The following is a 17,543-nucleotide window of genomic DNA, read 5'->3' as shown; positions in this document are numbered from 1 at the left end:
TTTAAACAGCCTTGTTTTAAAAAGGGGGGGGGGGGGGGATAGTCCCTTTAATTAAATAGCCCTTGAATATCATTGCATTTATTTTATTTAAGCAATTGTATTTTTAGATTAATAATTTAGCTTAATATATAGAAGAATATATAAAAGATTATGAAAAAAGTATACTTAATTACAACTTTAATAAATGAAATTTAATAACTTTAATAAATGATGTATGTTTAAAATAAATTATATATATATATATAATCCTGTATTTGCAATTATTAATATATTTTATATAACATATATACTATTTTATTAATATACTTTAATAATAATACTAATAAACAAATTTCCTGATTTACCATACTTTTAAATTATTTAAATGCATTAATCAAGTTAAATATAATAAACCTGCAAATTCACATACACAGGTGAGGATTACACTTCTCTCAGACTAAAGAGTCGGAGATCTTTTTTGTAATGGAAAAGCTGTAAAGAATTGCTAGAGAAACAAGGCATATAACATTGATATTGGACAGGACAAGTAATGAAGACAATGAGAAACAATAGTTTTATTTCTAGGGTCTAAACCTCTAGAGCTAATAGGCAATGCATTACACTGGTTTACCACTCAACTTCACTCACATCTACACAATGATGCATCATACTTGCCTCTCTCAGCTAAGCATCACGCAAACAATAAAATAAAAAAAATAAAAAAACATGAGCATGCACTTAACAGACAAATATTATCACAGGGCATATATGTACCATACAAGAAACAATGAAATACTCAACAACAAAGACAAACAAATAAAAGATGAACTTTTTTATACTGATACAGACAGTATTTTGTGTGTTCAGAAGGCAGTACTTCAGTGTCAAACTCACCCCGTTGTTTTGTGCTGCTCTGCCTACTCTGTATCTCTCATACCTGTTAGAACACAGAGCGCCCATGAAAAATCAAAAACACTCGTGACGAGATGGAGATGAAAGAAATGTTAATGTGTTTTCAGACCCTGAGCAAAGGAAGGGAAATCAAAGGGAAGCCTGAGCTGAGTGCGGAGACGTTAAGTCAGAGCTTCCTCTGAGAGCTGTCAGATAAAGGCTGACGAGGGAAATCTTTTTGTGACGGACACTTCTTCTCACCTCTCGTAGCGCAGGAAGCTGTTGTTTAAATCATCGTTGATGTGTAGCAGCTCTTCGGTGACCTCTTCGTTAGACACGCGAGAGATGAGCTCCACTACCCTGTGCTGCATGGCTCGACACGTCCTGTTCAGCTCCTGACACACAACATGCGCTTCAGCTTTGCTGTTATTCTTATCAGTTTGCATTATTATGGAACATTTTCCCAGTCGAGTATAGAAAGGACATAATAATGTACATACAAACCTATATGATGAACAGAATCATAGACATGAAGTAGATGAGGTGCTTGTCTATTTTAAAACACTGTATTGCTACACCCTCTTGTGGTGATGTTTAGATTTAAAATATCTAGACTTTTTTTTTTTTTTTTACTATGGTCTTTTATTGTAGTGGTGCGTATTAAGAACATGGAAAATTTTGGTGAGAAGAAAGGAGAATGGGATGTTGCATGCTGGATTAGAACCCATATAGCCAACATGAGCACCACAGCTCAATATGTCCGAGAAGCTATGCTATGTGCTAGGCCACAGATCCATTGGATTTAATTTGTGTTCAACTGCTCTAGGTAAACATATGGCATCATTTATATGCATATTCACTGTACAAAAGATTTGAGCGCAGTGGGAAAACTCTCGGACCTGGAGCAGCTCGAGATCAGAGGCGTCTTCTTGGCCCGGCACCATCTCTGTCAGCATCTCCGACATCACTTTAATATTCCCACGCACAACGTCCAGCTCACTTCTCAGCCTTGCGATCTGTACACACAAACAAAACACTTCCGAATCAACAAAAACAGTAATAATATTTCTACATTTTAAAATAACTGCTTTTTATGTGAATATATTGTAAAATGTACTTTATTTCTGTGATGCAAAGCTGAATTTCCAGCATCATTACTTCAGTGTGACATGATCTTTCAGAAATCAGTCTAATATGCCGATTTGCTGCTCAAGAAACATTTTTTATTATTGTCAAATGCTGTAAACAGTTTAATATTTTTGTGGAAACTGTGATATTTATATAAAAAAATATATAAATGTTTTTACTGTCACTTTTTATCAATTTATTGCATGCTTGCTGAATAAGAATATACATTTAAAAAAAAAAACTAAAATCTTAATGCCCCAAACATTTGCATGGAAGTTAGGAAAATGTTTCAGATTAAGATTATCTCTAAAGCATTATTCACAATAAACTGGTTTTAGCTGTAATGGTGTGTGCACACCAAAAGTGAAGCGAATATTTGTTTCGCGTTATCGCTTTAGATTACTTGCACAGCGTTTTTTTAAGTCACTCGCACAAATAAAATCATCGCATTTTCTGATAAAAACTGGACTTGTCAAACCAGACGTGTCAATAAGATCTTCATTGATTGGCTTGCGCGACAATGTGTCGTGCGATTTTTCCTCTAAAGTTCTTGTGCGGAAGACGCTATTGATGCATATATCACGCGTTTGCGGCAATCGCATCACCCAATTCGTGTCATTCACATTGTCTGGCTCGAATTAGTGTCTGTTCGCATCTTTGCATTGACGTTGTATGTAATCTACTTGCGCAAATAATTAAATTTGCTTTTGGTGTGCTCGTACCATAACACCTGATGCGTGATAAAAGGTTGCTTTTTCATGTTAATCAGAGTTTTTGTCCTAAATAGCCGTGACGGCGACATGTGAAATTTCTATTTTAGAAACGGTTTCTATTTCTGCGATGTAACGTTAGCGCCTGGAACAACAACATACAAACTATATGACAGTGATAATCTCAGGTACTGATTATGTGCTTTATTCAAAGTTAACGTGCCTAATGTGGGTTTGAAGATCATTTTGTGTGACATTATAGCCATACTGAAATCAACAACAGATAGTTTATCTCAGATCATGAAAATAAATTAAAGCAAACATGTATGTTAAAACAGCGAACACGACACGAACCAACAAGCGTTTTCCATGACAAAGATGGTATCAGGCACTCAGTATGTACATTTAATGATGTTAAAAGGTTTGATATTTATGAATTAGATTATAAACGTATCCATTTTGTTGCGAGAGCAGTGCGCTTCCAGAGAGAGCCCGCCCACACACGCTTCTGATTGGCTGTGATATTTGATTGATTTTGTCGCGTTTGGTGTGGACACCCAAATTGCTTGTCACGGGAATCTTGTGCGTCGCGTGTAGTTAGGACACCGTGCAAGTCAGCTCATTGGTTTTGGAACAGGTTTTCAACACATTTCATCTTAGCACTGAATACAGCAAAGTCTATTCTGAGGTGAGTGTGACCTGCTCTGGGTTTGCTGTGATGGGTCCCGATACAGGTGGGATCTGGGTGGGGTTGAAGTCAGCTGTTGCAGCAGCTGCAGGTTTAGGCCCCGTTTGAGATGCTGTGTTGGGCTGAGCAGGAGCTCTGTACTTGTGTGTGCCTGGATCTACCTCTGGGACTCCCTAGAATGACACACACAAGAAAGGATGAAGCGAAATGAATGAAAACATATTGAAGAACCCACTGCTAAACCCTGTGAGTGTTGTGTGTTTCTCACCCGCTGTGGTGTGTGGATGGGTGACAAAGCATCCAGGTCTGCCATGGGGAACTCAACTCCTTTCCTCTTCAGCTCCTCGTAAATGTGCACGACTCCAGTGAGGTCTGGGCTGCTCCTGAACGCATCTGCCCAAGCCTGGGCCGAAACACAAAGACAGAGAGGTGATTGGTTAATGTATAGTGGGTGGAACTATACAAGAGCTATCTCACAGGAAGTGACTCCTAATTTACACATAACTGGGCATTATCAGGTAAAGTTTTCAACCATTAGCAATACATGGTTTTTAGCAGGTAAAAGGAACTCAACTCAATGCAAACTGAATTTTGTTAATCACTCTTGCCAATGGCCATTCTTGATAAATTTACAGTACACAAGTGGAAATCATTGAGGTCCAAGCAGATGGAATAGTTTAGAGCAGGTTATTGATCAACTTTTTTGATTTCTGGTCCCTCCTCTGTTCACAACAATATTTAAACGCACCATGAGTTTTACAGTTTTACGTGACTTATTAGATAAGTATTTTTAAAAATATCTTTTACTTCCACAAATTTGACCCGATAAAGTATTTTAGAGCTTGGCATAACTAGGAAAACGTATATGCATTATAAAAAGTTTCATAGAGTTACAATAATTTTATTAATTTACATAACTTTTCCAGGTCTAGAAATTTAAAATTAGGCTTCCACATATATCCAGTTTTTTCAAGACAGTGGAAATCTTGTTTCTTAATTTAAAAAAAATGGTCATGGGGTGAATTAATATAAGAAATCACTTTTTTGTTGTTGTTTTTAGCTTGTTTTGTCTTTAAATAATTTGAAGTCATCTTAAGACCCCCTTGGAAGTTTGCTGAGGCCCCTATTGGGCCCTGGGTCCCTGGTTGAGAAACACTAGGTTAGAAAATGTTTATAACTGCCAAATTTGGCAGAAAATATGCTCTGGATGTTAGGGATACACTTGTTGTCTAATAGTGGTAGTTATAAAGATCACATTTACATTTAGTCATTTAGCAGACGCTTTTATCCAAAGCGACTTACAAATGAGGACAATAGAAGCAATCAAAAACAACAAAAAAGCAATAATATGCAAGTGCTATGACAAGTCTCGGTTAGCCTAATGCAGTACATGTAGCAAGGTTTTATATATATATATATAGGTGCATCTCAATAAATTAGAATGTTGTGGAAAAGTTCATTTATTTCAGTAATTAAACTCAAATTGTGAAACTCGTGTATTAAATCAATTCAATGCACACAGACTGAAGTAGTTTAAGTCTTTGGTTCTTTTAATTGTGATGATTTTGGCTCACATTTAACAAAAACCCACCAATTCAATCTCAACAAATTAGAATACTTCATAAGACCAATAAAAAAAACATTTTTAGTGAATTGTTGGCCTTCTGGAAAGTATGTTGATTTTTTATTGTACATGTACTCAATACGTGGTAGGGGCTGCTTTTGCTTTAATTACTGCCTCAATTCGGCGTGGCATGGAGGTGATCAGTTTGTGGCACTGCTGAGGTGGTATGGAAGCCCAGGTTTCTTTGACAGTGGCCTTCAGCTCATCTGCATTTTTTGGTCTCTTGTTTCTCATTTTCCTCTTGACAATACCCCATAGATGCACCTGTAGAATGTGCACAGTGTCATTCACACAAGCACTAAACACCATCACGGTTACACACATGATACTGAAATGATGCAATAAACATTAATTTAACAACATTACATGTAGGATAAAACCCGAATGTACACAACTGAGAAGAAGAAAAACATAAGAAGAAGAAACAGTTATTTCAATGAAAAAAACATCAAATATGAAGTGTCATGCAAGGAATTGTGGGAGTGTCAATTTATGTTTGATTGTTTTGTTTTTTTACTGTAAATTATACAATGACTTGTTTTTCACTTCCAAAAAACTTAATTTTAACAGTCTTATTGTGAAATTACATTCAATGTAATCACAATTTGTCACTGTGTATATAGTACAGTATATATATATATATATATATATATATAAAACAAAAAGAAAACAAATCGATAGAATAGAAAAAGAATAGAGAAGGCTAAAGTTAGATGCCTTTTTTAAGAAAACAAGCAGCTGGAAAAAAAAAAGAGAGTGCACATGTTCAAGGGTCAAGTCAACAAATATATAAAATAGAATTAGAATAGAGAGTGCTAGAGTTAGAGTATCAAATAAAGATGGATTTGATTCATTTGTTCTCGGATGGCCCGAAAATGTAGTTGACAAATCAAAAATGTAATAAAATAAAATAAAACTAAATAAAATAAAATAAAATAAAAAAACAATTCAGTGTGAAATTTTAGAGGCTGAAAATCCATGTAAACATTTGATTTGAGAAAATGCAAATGCAGCTATGCCCTGTACACCATCAAAGAAACTGTCAGCGATCTATCTAAACTGAGTCAGTCTGATTCAGTAATGGCTTCCAGTCAACTAGAATTAATGCAATTGCATGCAGCCTCACAGACCAAGTCCATCAGACCTAGTTTCCAGCCCGCACCCATTCTGAATGGAAATGCTTAGAATGCAGCAACGGCCATCAGTGGTGGTTTTATTGCAGAAACAAAGTAAGAGTTCAGGAGGAAGTTTGTAATCTGGGTTGGGCCGTTTGCCTCACTCAGTTCACCTGAATCAGTGACAGCACTTTGTCCTGTACTATAGCAGGAGGGTTGGTCTTCGGAGTGATAATCTTCACCAAGACACCTTCGATGAAATCTCTATTGGCGATGTGGACGTGAAAACGGTGGCCGCAGTTTTTCACGCAAGTCTCCAGCACCTAGAAAAGACAATTATACAAGCAGCTAAGATTACTGATTATTTAGACAAGCTGAAGCTCTTAGATGACCACACAAAACAGGAGCATAATGCATTCAAATCCTCACAAAATACCTTCTTCAAAAGTCAAAATAGCCTCCGGCAGGCCTGAAGTGGGGTTTACAAAGTACTCATTCGTCATTAACTATTAAAAGTGCACAGCACCAGACTTAAAACCAGATTTTGCTCCTCCACCTTCATTTATGACAGTATGAACACAAGGGTTTATGTGAAAGTAAGAGAATGTCCAGCACACTGTCACTCACGGTTAGAGCCAGCATCACTTCACGGAAGTTCCTGTTGCCACTGAGTCTCTTTTTCACCGCACGCATGGCATCTTTAGGCCTGTGGGGGCACACAGTTTTGACAACAGCTCACCATACTATATTATCACACGCACAACAGAAATAAACAGTATATTTATTCTAAGCATAAGCTGTCAATGTTTTTAACATTCATCGGCTGAGAAAAAAATGCTCTTAAAAACTGTTTATAGTTGTGGTGTGGACTCCACTGTTCTCTTTTATTGTTTTTTTTTTTTTTTTTTAAGTGAGACACTTACAGTTACATTAGCAATATTTTGGCAAATTTCACAAGAAAAAAAGGTCCAATGTCTATTGTAAATAATGTAACATGACACTCAGAAGTCACTTTTCAAACCGAGACTAAAATCGTCCGCCTTCACACAAAATTCCCAAAATAAAAATTATTTTTGTTTTCTTTGCACACAAAAAGTATTGTCGTAGCTTCATAATATTATGGTTGAACCGCTGATGTCACATGGACTATTTTAACGATGTCCTTACTGCCTTTCTAGGCCTTGAACGTGTCAGTTGTGTTGATGTCTATGCAGGGTCAGAAAGCTCTCGGATTTCATCACAAATATCTTAATTTGTGTTCTGAAGATGAACGAAGGTCTTACGGGTTTGGAACGACATGAGGTTGAGTAATTAATGACAGAATTTAAATTTTTTGCTGAACTATCCCTTTAATAATTACTTCTATAGTTATCGCTCTTGGTGTGAACAGGCTTTATAGAGCTATTGATATGAACATACTCTATTGAAGTAGCTGTCTCACACTCACCCATTTTTAGTTGTATTGCTCAGACTTGGGGTAAAGGATTTGAACAAACCCCTACAAGTAGCTACAGTAAAAAGCTGTTGATTTGCATCATAGACGTTTCTATGTTGTGTATTTCAGCATTACTGGATTGAGCAATCAGTACCCAGGATCATAACTATCCATTTTATAACATGCAATTTAGCAGATCACTCTGTGAGCTCATGATAGGAATTAAAAGACTCAATCCGCCACTACTGAAAGCCCTCTTACAAAAACACACTGTAATTTATTGACAGGAAGTTCATCAACTCCCAGCTTTGTTTTCTCCCATGGTGGGATCAAAGCTCCCATGTCGTCTTTTTATAAGCTTTCGTAAGCAAGAACAACAACATCAGCTACTAAAAACTGAACTCAACGTAGAGACGATTTAACTGTAAAAATGAATAGGAGAAATTATGCTCAATATCACACCATAGTTAAAAGAAGCAATCAGAATTTTTGATAAGGACTGTCATGAAGATGTCCGCCAACTGACTTGTCTTAAAAAGGAAATTTGCTCAGACTCAAATTGCATACTCCCACAGTAGTACTCCTTTTGAATAAGCAAGTACTTCGCAACCACTAAAAAGTATGTTATATTTAATATGAATGAAATACAGATGTATTACATTTGCTTTGTTGTCAATGTCATGTGTGCTGCTTTACTGCCATTCACTAATCATCTAGGAAAATGGTAATCAGATTTGGATCTCACAGGAAGCAGTTGGTCATCTGGTTAGGTTTCACCTACTTTTTTTAATGAATAGTCTTTTCACATACTGTTTTTCAAGATGGTCCTCACTGCAGAACACAAGTTGGATCCAGATCCAACTCCTCCCACCTTACATATACCTAAACCCACCCGTCTCCACCCCCTGATGCCTAAACCCACCCGTCTCCACCCCCTGATGCCTAAACCCACCCATCTCCACCCCTAAACCTACCAATCTCCACCCCTTAGATGTGGATCCAACCACGCCCCCTGGATCTTGTGTTCTGCAGTGAGGGGCTACTGTGTTTTTCACCTACTCGATACTAGGGAAGTATGTGATATAGATATAGCCATCATGTGCAGAAAAGTCTACCAGAGAGGAGGAACTATAGTAATACTCTCTTGCATTATGGGAAGTACAAAATAGCAGAAGTGAAAATCAAAACGGCATGGGACAGAATTGACTGGCACTTTGAATAATGAATACTTAAATGCACTTTCTATCAATATTATAGCCTAAGACTGCACTATTCTAAATGTATGCTTAGTCTGACAAATTCTGCTTAAAGAGGCGTTTATGCTAATAATGGAATGCATCATTAAAAAACACGAAAGATTGTTTACACCTGTCTCCACCCCCTGATGCCTAAACCCACCCATCTCCACCCCTAAACCTACCAATCTCCACCCCTTAGATGTGGATCCAACCACGCCCCCTGGATCTTGTGTTCTGCAGTGAGGGGCTACTGTGTTTTTCACCTACTCGATACTAGGGAAGTATGTGATATAGATATAGCCATCATGTGCAGAAAAGTCTACCAGAGAGGAGGAACTATAGTAATACTCTCTTGCATTATGGGAAGTACAAAATAGCAGAAGTGAAAATTAAAACGGCATGGGACAGAATTGACTGGCACTTTGAATAATGAATACTTAAATGCACTTTCTATCAATATTATAGCCTAAGACCGCACTATTCTAAATGTATGCTTAGTCTGACAAATTCTGCTTAAAGAGGCGTTTATGCTAATAATGGAATGCATCATTAAAAAACACGAAAGATTGTTTACATTTTTCAAAACACCCACAACTTTGAAAGCAACAAGAAAAAAACAGCCCAAACAGAGTAGAGCACAACAGAGTCCTGTGTTCCCTCAAACAGAACAGAGACAAGCCTGTAGTGCCAGTCTGACGACAGAGTGTGTGAGAGAAAAAGAGAAAGTGAAGAATCATATGGAGTAGGAACAGCAGAGACATTAATCTAAGTGGTCAGCCGAGACAGTTACCAAATAAAACTGCAAGTGTACTGTGACTACTTGTGACTGGTTTTCATCTAGCTGGTTACTTGACTACATTCACTACCTTTCAAAAGTTTTTTTTAATTTTATTTATTTTATTTTTTTTTAAGTAAAAGTAATTAATGCATTAAATTGATCAAATGTGACAGTAAAGGCATTTGTAATATTAAAAAAGATTTGTTCAAATAAATGCTTTTCTTTTGCGCTTTCTATTCATGAAGGAATCCTTAAAACAAATAGTGCTGTCAAACGATTAATCATCGCATCCAAAATAAAAGTTTTTGTTTAGATAATAAATATACACAGTACACACACATATATTATGTAAATACACACACATGCATGCATATATTTAATAAAAATATGTTAGGTTTATATATTAAATTATATAATATAAATTATATACGAATATATACATGTAAATATTTTCAAAATATAATCTGTATGTGTGTGTGCTTATATATACATAATAAATATACACAGCACACACACATACAGTATATTATGTAAGAAAAAAAACTTATTTTGGATGCGATTAATCGCAATTAATCATTTGACAGCATTAAAAACAAATGTATCACGGTTCTGACAAAATATGAAGCAGAACTGTTTTCAACATTGGTAATGATAATAAATGTTTCTTGAGCAGCCAATCAGTATATCAGAATGATTTCCTGAAATCTGGAAGGATCATGTGACACTGAAGACTGGAGTAATGATGCTGAAAATTCAGCTTTGCATCACAGGAATAAGTTGCATTTGAAAATATATTCAAACAGAGAATGGCTATTTTTAATTGTAATAATATTTCACAATATTACTGTTTTTATTGTATTTTTGATCAAATTAATGCAGCCTTGGTGAGCATAAGAGAAATAAAAATGTTCACTCTAACAGTTGTTGTCTTCCAAGGTTGTACATTTAAGACTATTTCTTCTATGAAGCAAAAAAAAAAAATATATATATATATATTTTTTTCTTTTTAAAGAAAATACAATGAAAGTAAATAGTTTGGACTTTCACTGTATAGACAAAACTGCAGAAGAAAGAAAGAGAGTCATATAAGTTTTATGCTTCTTAATGTCAGCTTTAAACAGGGCCACATGGGAGTGTGAGAACCCATTAGAATGGAGTACAACGCTACGACAGCACATTTCCAGTCAGTCTGCTGCTCAGACGGCTCTGTCGTACTGGCTGAGTCAGTGAGAGTCGCTGTGAGTCATCAGCAGGCGCTGTGAGCGAGTGTGTTTGTGTGCTGCTCTCTCACCCTTCCTCGGTCTCATTAATGATGTCACAGATCTCCATGGATGTGGCTTTTAATGATGAGACCTTTTTTGTAATCAGGCTCTCAAAAAGTATATAACAATTTGGATATAGATTTATCGGCCAACATATCGGTTATCGGCTTTCAAAAATAAAGAATAATCGGTTATCGGTATCAGCCAAAATTTTCATATCAGTGCATCCCTAGTTTTATCTTATTTATCCATAATCATGATGGTTGCATTGTAACTGTTGCTAGGTGTATATGACTTTCTTCTTTCAGACGAATCCAGTCTGAGTTATATTAAAAATTGTCTTTGATCTTTCAAGCTCTATCGTTGTACTCAGCAGGTGTTGCATTGCTTCTGTCCAAAAGACATGGCTCCGGGGGGTGAACAAAGGCCTCCTGTAGCGAATCGATGCGTTTTTGTAAGAAAAATATCCATATTCAAAACATAATAATCACTTTAATCTAGCTTGCGCCAGCAGTTGTACACAGAAGCAGTTCTGGGAGGATGAGGTCAGCGTTGCGCATGCGCCGGTGAGTCTCGTGAAAACCAACGTTTGTTAACAGGATCAAAAGAAGCAAAGTTTCCTTACTTTAGCAAAGGAAAACCAGTCTCCTCTTGGCTTATATCAAAATACTCCGACATTTTTCTTTACAAATCCTCGTTTTGTACTTCTAATTAGTGACCGTTGTTTTGTTTCGATCTCTCCGCTTCACTTCTGAGCGACGCATGCGCAAAGCTGACCTCATACGTCATTCCCCCGGAACTGCTTCCATTTACAACAGTGAGCGGAAGCTAGATTCAAGTGATTATTACGTTTTGAATATGGATATTTTTCTTACAAAAACGCATCGTTTCGTTACAGGAGGCCTTTGTTCACCCCCCTGGAGCCGTGTGAGACACTTTTTTTATGGAAAGGTGCTTTTTATTTCAGGTCTTTTGGACAGAAGCAATGCAACACCCGCTGAGTACAACGATAGAGCTTGAAAGATCAAAGACAATTTTTAAATATAACTCCGACTGGATTCGTCTGAAAGAAGAAAGTCATATACACCTAGGATGCAGTAAAACGCAGCCTAATTTAAATTTTTGGATGAACTAACCCTTTAATGCATTAGCATGAATGAGCAATAGCTACATTTGCTACAGAAGTTATTAATCTTTGTTTAAAAATACAACCGTTAGTTCATTAAATAACAGTTGCAACTTTTTATTTTAATAACGTGTTATTAAATATCGAAATTACCTAAGATTAATGAATGTTTAGAATAATTTTTCATTGACAGTTTATGTTTACTAATGAATTAACTTTCCCCCTAATAGTCGACCAAAATTGTATTAGTCGCAGAAAAATTTAAAATAAAAAAAATCCACAGGCGAAGTCACGCAGTCCGTGACAGACAGATCGTTAACGGCTAGTCTATGGGAATACAGTACATCGGGCAGGACATCCAAACGTTTGCATGTCCATATCCAAACATTTGGTTGACATCCAAATCATTCATCGACCTCAATTATGGCTTATCATCTGAAATATTTAAGTATTAGCAACTTTACATGGTCGCTCAATCTAATGTTAACCTAGAGAAAAGTGTGCTATAGTGTCTGTGCGGAGTGTGGAGCTGAACAGTAGCGTTCACTGCGGGACAGATGGAGGCGCCGGTGCGTTTATTTGTGTATATCATTGTCATATCATCTACAGGAGGCCTTTGTTCACCCCCCGGAGCCGTGTGAGACACTTTTTTTAATGGAGGGGCGCTTTTTATTTAACTTCTTTTGGACTGAAGCACTGCAACACCCGTGACATTAAACAGCTTGAAAGATCAAAGACAATTTTTTAAATAACTCCGACTGGATTCGTCTGAAAGAAGAAAGTCATGTACACCTAGGATGCCTTGAGGGTAGGGCTGGGCAAAAAAAATCAAATGCAATTTTCATGCGAATCTCGTCAGTAAAGCCGCTTCTGGTGATTAGTAGTAAATCTCCATCACGTGCTTTCAGATGGAGCGGCATTTACTACACAGAGCCGTAGATCACTGACAAGCTACACAAAATTGCGTTCAAAATCGGCAATGAATCACCTGCATTTTTTCGCTTCGATTTTTTGCACAGCCCGACTTGAGGGCGAGTAATTTATGGCCCAATTTTCATTTTTGGGTGAACTAACCCTTTAATGCAGTCTCCTTACTGTTTTTCCCTGAACACATTCATAATCATTACTTCTGCGGTGCACTGTGGCAAGCTTTATGCGTGCGCTTGAGCGCTTATTAGGCTATGTGGGCAATTAAAGGCTCATTATAATGATTTAAATGGTTTATTAATAAACGAGCGATTAGTCGACTAATGCTTAAAATGAGCGACTACTAGTCGACCAGAAAAATCCTTATTCGAGGGAAGCCCTAGAATTAACTAATGTTCATTAATAGAGCCTTAATGTAAAGTGTGACCAAACAATAAAGAATCAAAACATTTTCAAACAATATCTAGGGCATTTGTAATCCAGATTAAAATGTAAAAAAAGTTTGAAAATAAATAGCCTATTAAGTCTAAATATTTAAGTATTTGACGCTGTGATGAATACCACTGCGAATACAAAAATCTGAATGGTTATTTAAACCATTTAAATATGTTTTAGAAAGTAGCACAGCTGCTTTATTTATGGGGTTTCTGGGGTAACGGCTGCATTTCTACTGTTCATCGCCATCTGCTGTCGGAGAGTGAATGTGTGCTTTCATCCAGAGCATCTCTCACGCACTCCACCATGCCCTTCTCATCCGTGCTTGTTTATATCAGAGTGCGCACGCATCTTTCACGCAGCATACAGCAGTGTTGTGCATTGTGACCAGTTGATGGGAAAAATATTCTTAAAATGCATCCAAAAAATCTGAACAATTTGTAATAAATAATTATTCTCTGTATTTTGAAGTAGCCGATATATTCATTACCGTGATATATCGCATTACCGAATACTGGCACATGTCTATTAGATACATAACATAGACGTAACATTACAACTTGCATCTGCACAAAAGGATGCAAATACCAGTGAACTTTAAATTACGCGCTATAGCGAGAGAGAGAGAGTGAGAGAGAGAGAGAGCTCCCTCCGTGATGCACATTCATAACAGCGCGCTAAAACACAGGCAAGGAAAGCAGACAGAATTTACTAGAGATTTCACATTCGATAGAGTTCACATGCTATGTTTACGAAATGCCAGTGAACTTTAAAGGTGCAGTAGGAGATCTTGGAAAATGCTAACTTTAGCCTGATAGCACCCTCCCTGCAAATCGCCGTCAGAAGCCACGCCCCCTCAACGCATATACGCTCACAGACCAGAATACAAGAGATAACATTACTACAATAGGCTACATCAGCGGTTCCCAATTCCAGTCCTGCGCAAATCCGTGAATGAATGTTCCAAAATGAAGTAAACTTCAATGGATATCCCCTGCTCAGGGAGTAGGGAGCAATGAACACTGTGTAGGGATCATATCAATCGGAACACAGTTCATGCACGTAGCTCACTTCTAACGAGATGGTTATCTGAATCGGGTGTGTTAACTAAGCGAGACATGCAAAATATGCAGAGTGGGGGGGCGCGAGGACTGGGATTGGAAACCACGGTGAGAAAACTTTAAAAGTACTACAATACCAGGAAGGAAGATCGGGTTGTTGTTGTTTGCCTGCCATTCTCGCCTGGTCTGCTCATGACGTATCCTGTCTGCGCGAAGTGGGTGCACAGAGGTATGCAAATACATACGTTGACAAGCAGGGAGGAAAGCCAATTAAAATGCTCGGACCGAGCGTTTTGATTGGACGAACATTTCTTGTTCCTATGCCTTCCACAGAATATATAAATAGAGGTAGATACATTTAGACCACTTAACTTAATGATCACTATTGCACCTTTAAGTTACGTGCTATATCGAGAGAGAGAGAGAGCTCCCGCCGTGATGCGATTTTATAACAGCACGAAAGCAGACAGAATATATAAAGTTCTCATTACAATGCTTTGCTTGTGGCAGATTTCTGCTATATTTTCATCTACATTATCAAGTGATTCCTGAAATCGCCTGTGCATTTTCTAAGTACAAAAACTGTATTAATTGAAGTATGCCTACTGTTGAACAAATATGACGAAAAAAGCACTGCTGCATTATTATAACATCAGTATTTTAAAAAAGAAACATCTAAAAGCAATATGACCATCTCAAATAACTCAGTCAATATCGGGCATGGCATTTGAGCATGAAACTAAATGCATGTAATATGCAGCACATTCAGCATGTTAATAAATGTTAATATCCCAACGCATCCTATATTAGATTAATCAGATATGTATGTAGCTAACCCAGACATCACTACGGGACTTTGAAGACATGCTTCTCTCTCTTCTCACGTCTATACTTTGGACTGCATGCTGTGGCAAGCTAAACAATCAGAGCTCAGGGTGCCGCCCGTGCTGATATAACCATTTAGAAAAAAATAAAAAATGTTCCATGATCATCGTTTTCATGATTGATCATCACTGTCACGGCCGAATACTCGATCACTGTTGCACATCCCTAAAATAAATGAGGATTGGAAAAAATAAATTCACAGATCTATTGCATATCAATGTGAAATTTAATTTTTGCACCACTATTGTCAACAAAAGTTATTGCAAAATATAATGATTGTTTTCAAAAAGTTTCCTGAACACTCCCCCGGTCAGTCGAAATAATATACATGCTTATACAACAGTTCTTTCTGCTTCTCGAATATGATTGGCGTGCAATATTCTAGTGATAACATAACTCAGAAATTTCAACCACTCATGAACCTGTCGAGAGCAGCCAGTTACATGCATAATACACAATACAGTGAGCTTTTAATACAGTAATGCAATAAGCTTTCCATGAAGCAACTCAAAATTCCTTCGTTACTAGTTCTAAAGTGACATTTTCGAATTAGTAACGGAGGCTTGGACTCAGCTGGTAAACTGTCAACTTGAGATTTAAATCCGTGGCAGAAGGAAGTAGTTCTATATATGCACAGTGTTACTTGCAAAAAAGTACTTCAAAAGCTAGTCACACCAGTTAACTACAACTAAAATCATGGAAATTGCTAATTAATAAAATAAAAGTAAACTGAAATAAAATTCAAAAAATATGCAGTTATTTTATTTCAGCTAGTTTTCACAGTAATATTTCTCATTTTAATTTTAGTTTAACCTGATGTACTAAAATACTGAAATAAAACTAAACAGACATTAGACGCATAACAAAAAATAATAAAAATGATACGATACAGTTACAAAAAAGGTCAAATGAAAATATAAAATTCAAACTCTTAATAAAAACTACATCAAATCTCAATGATACTAAAGTAACACCGTCACAAAAATGAGAGCTGCAACTTTCAGTTTACTCCCCATTACTGCTTCTTTCTGAAACACTATAAGAAAAGATCAGCGTCTAGCAGAAGAGATTTCAACTTTACTGCCGTCCATCTGCGAGGAGGCTTGACCAGGCCTGCCCTGGATTATTACTTAATTGTCAGATGTCATTTTCCTCACTGCTTACACAACAGTAGCGCAGATAAGGTTTCAAGTCAAACTCCAAGGTGTTCTTTTGGTAGAAAAGACACAATGGGACAGCGAGTACTATTAGAACACAGAATTCACTAGCAGGTGTTTCAGAATTATTTAAACATTTACAGTTACTTTTAGGAAGAGCGTGATGAAATAAGATCTAGTTTCACAATCTTTTGAAATTAGGTGTGAAGTAACATGGGTGTGATTCTCGTACATAAGAGCTTGCAACTAAAATGTGCTTTCACATCTCTGTGTTGCCACAGAGCAAAACATGGTTTTATTGAGGATACACTTGAGTGAGATTTTACTGTGGCTCAACCTGAAGCTGGCTTTGCTGAGTGACTCAGGATAAGGGTGGGGACAGACGACGAAATACAGCAAAGGAGAACTGAGCGAGCTGATGACGTGTTCACAATCTGACCATCTGCCTCTAAACCTCATCCCAAACTCAAAACAACCTCCGTTTCCTGTACACTCGACACCACTGAAAAATTGTGTTGAGAGTTTCACAATCGGACACAAACGTTTTTTTGACAGTTTCTAGACTGATTTTAAAGGGAAAATCTATGAAATTCTCTGAATTGTGAAATGAAATGAAATATATAACAAACAAGCAAAGACCTCATTAAATGGACAAAAATATATATATTTTCGTCCCTTATGGAAGCTTGTTTACACCATAGTATACAAACTATTTTTTTCTCAAAATTGCAAGTTTATATCTTAAAACGTTTTCTCTCAGAATTCTGAGTTTGCATCTCTCACAATTATTGTAAAACAAAAAGAATCAGAACTGTGAGCCATACTTGGAATTAGTGCTCTGCATTTAACCCATCCAAAGTGCACACACACACCGTGAACACACACCCGGAGCAGTGGGCACCCATTTTTTTGCTGAGGCGCCCGGAGAGCAGTTGGGGGTTCGGTGCCTTGCTCAAGGGCACCTCAGTCGTGGTATTGAAGATGGGAGAGAGTGCTGTACATTCACTCCACCCACCTACAATCCCTGCCAGTACGAGACTCGAACCCGCAACCTTTGGGTTACGAGTCTGACTCTCTAACCATTAGGCCACGTCTAATCCCCCA

General features: G+C 37.1%; 1 protein-coding gene across 1 annotated transcript in view; it reads right to left on the bottom strand.

The window, feature by feature from the left end:
- The window catches only part of tom1l2a (target of myb1 like 2 membrane trafficking protein a), a 20,793-nt gene extending 9,878 nt beyond the window's left edge, over positions 1–10,915 (bottom strand). Inside the window, exons 1-9 of the mRNA XM_016238513.1 lie at positions 10,878–10,915; positions 6,763–6,841; positions 6,309–6,458; positions 3,665–3,799; positions 3,408–3,569; positions 1,770–1,886; positions 1,132–1,265; positions 874–916; positions 655–663 (exon numbers count right to left, since the gene is read on the bottom strand). Coding sequence (XP_016093999.1) covers positions 655–663; positions 874–916; positions 1,132–1,265; positions 1,770–1,886; positions 3,408–3,569; positions 3,665–3,799; positions 6,309–6,458; positions 6,763–6,841; positions 10,878–10,915 — 867 coding nt within the window. The remainder of the gene's footprint in view (positions 1–654; positions 664–873; positions 917–1,131; positions 1,266–1,769; positions 1,887–3,407; positions 3,570–3,664; positions 3,800–6,308; positions 6,459–6,762; positions 6,842–10,877) is intronic.
- Between the last annotated feature and the right edge of the window lie 6,628 nt (positions 10,916–17,543).

The sequence above is a fragment of the Sinocyclocheilus grahami genome, unplaced genomic scaffold, assembly GCF_001515645.1.
Source record: "Sinocyclocheilus grahami isolate Dianchi unplaced genomic scaffold, SAMN03320097.WGS_v1.1 scaffold542.1, whole genome shotgun sequence".
NCBI lineage: Eukaryota > Metazoa > Chordata > Actinopteri > Cypriniformes > Cyprinidae > Sinocyclocheilus > Sinocyclocheilus grahami.
Note: the sequence above shows the minus strand (reverse complement) of the source record. Positions and strands in the feature narration are given on the sequence as shown.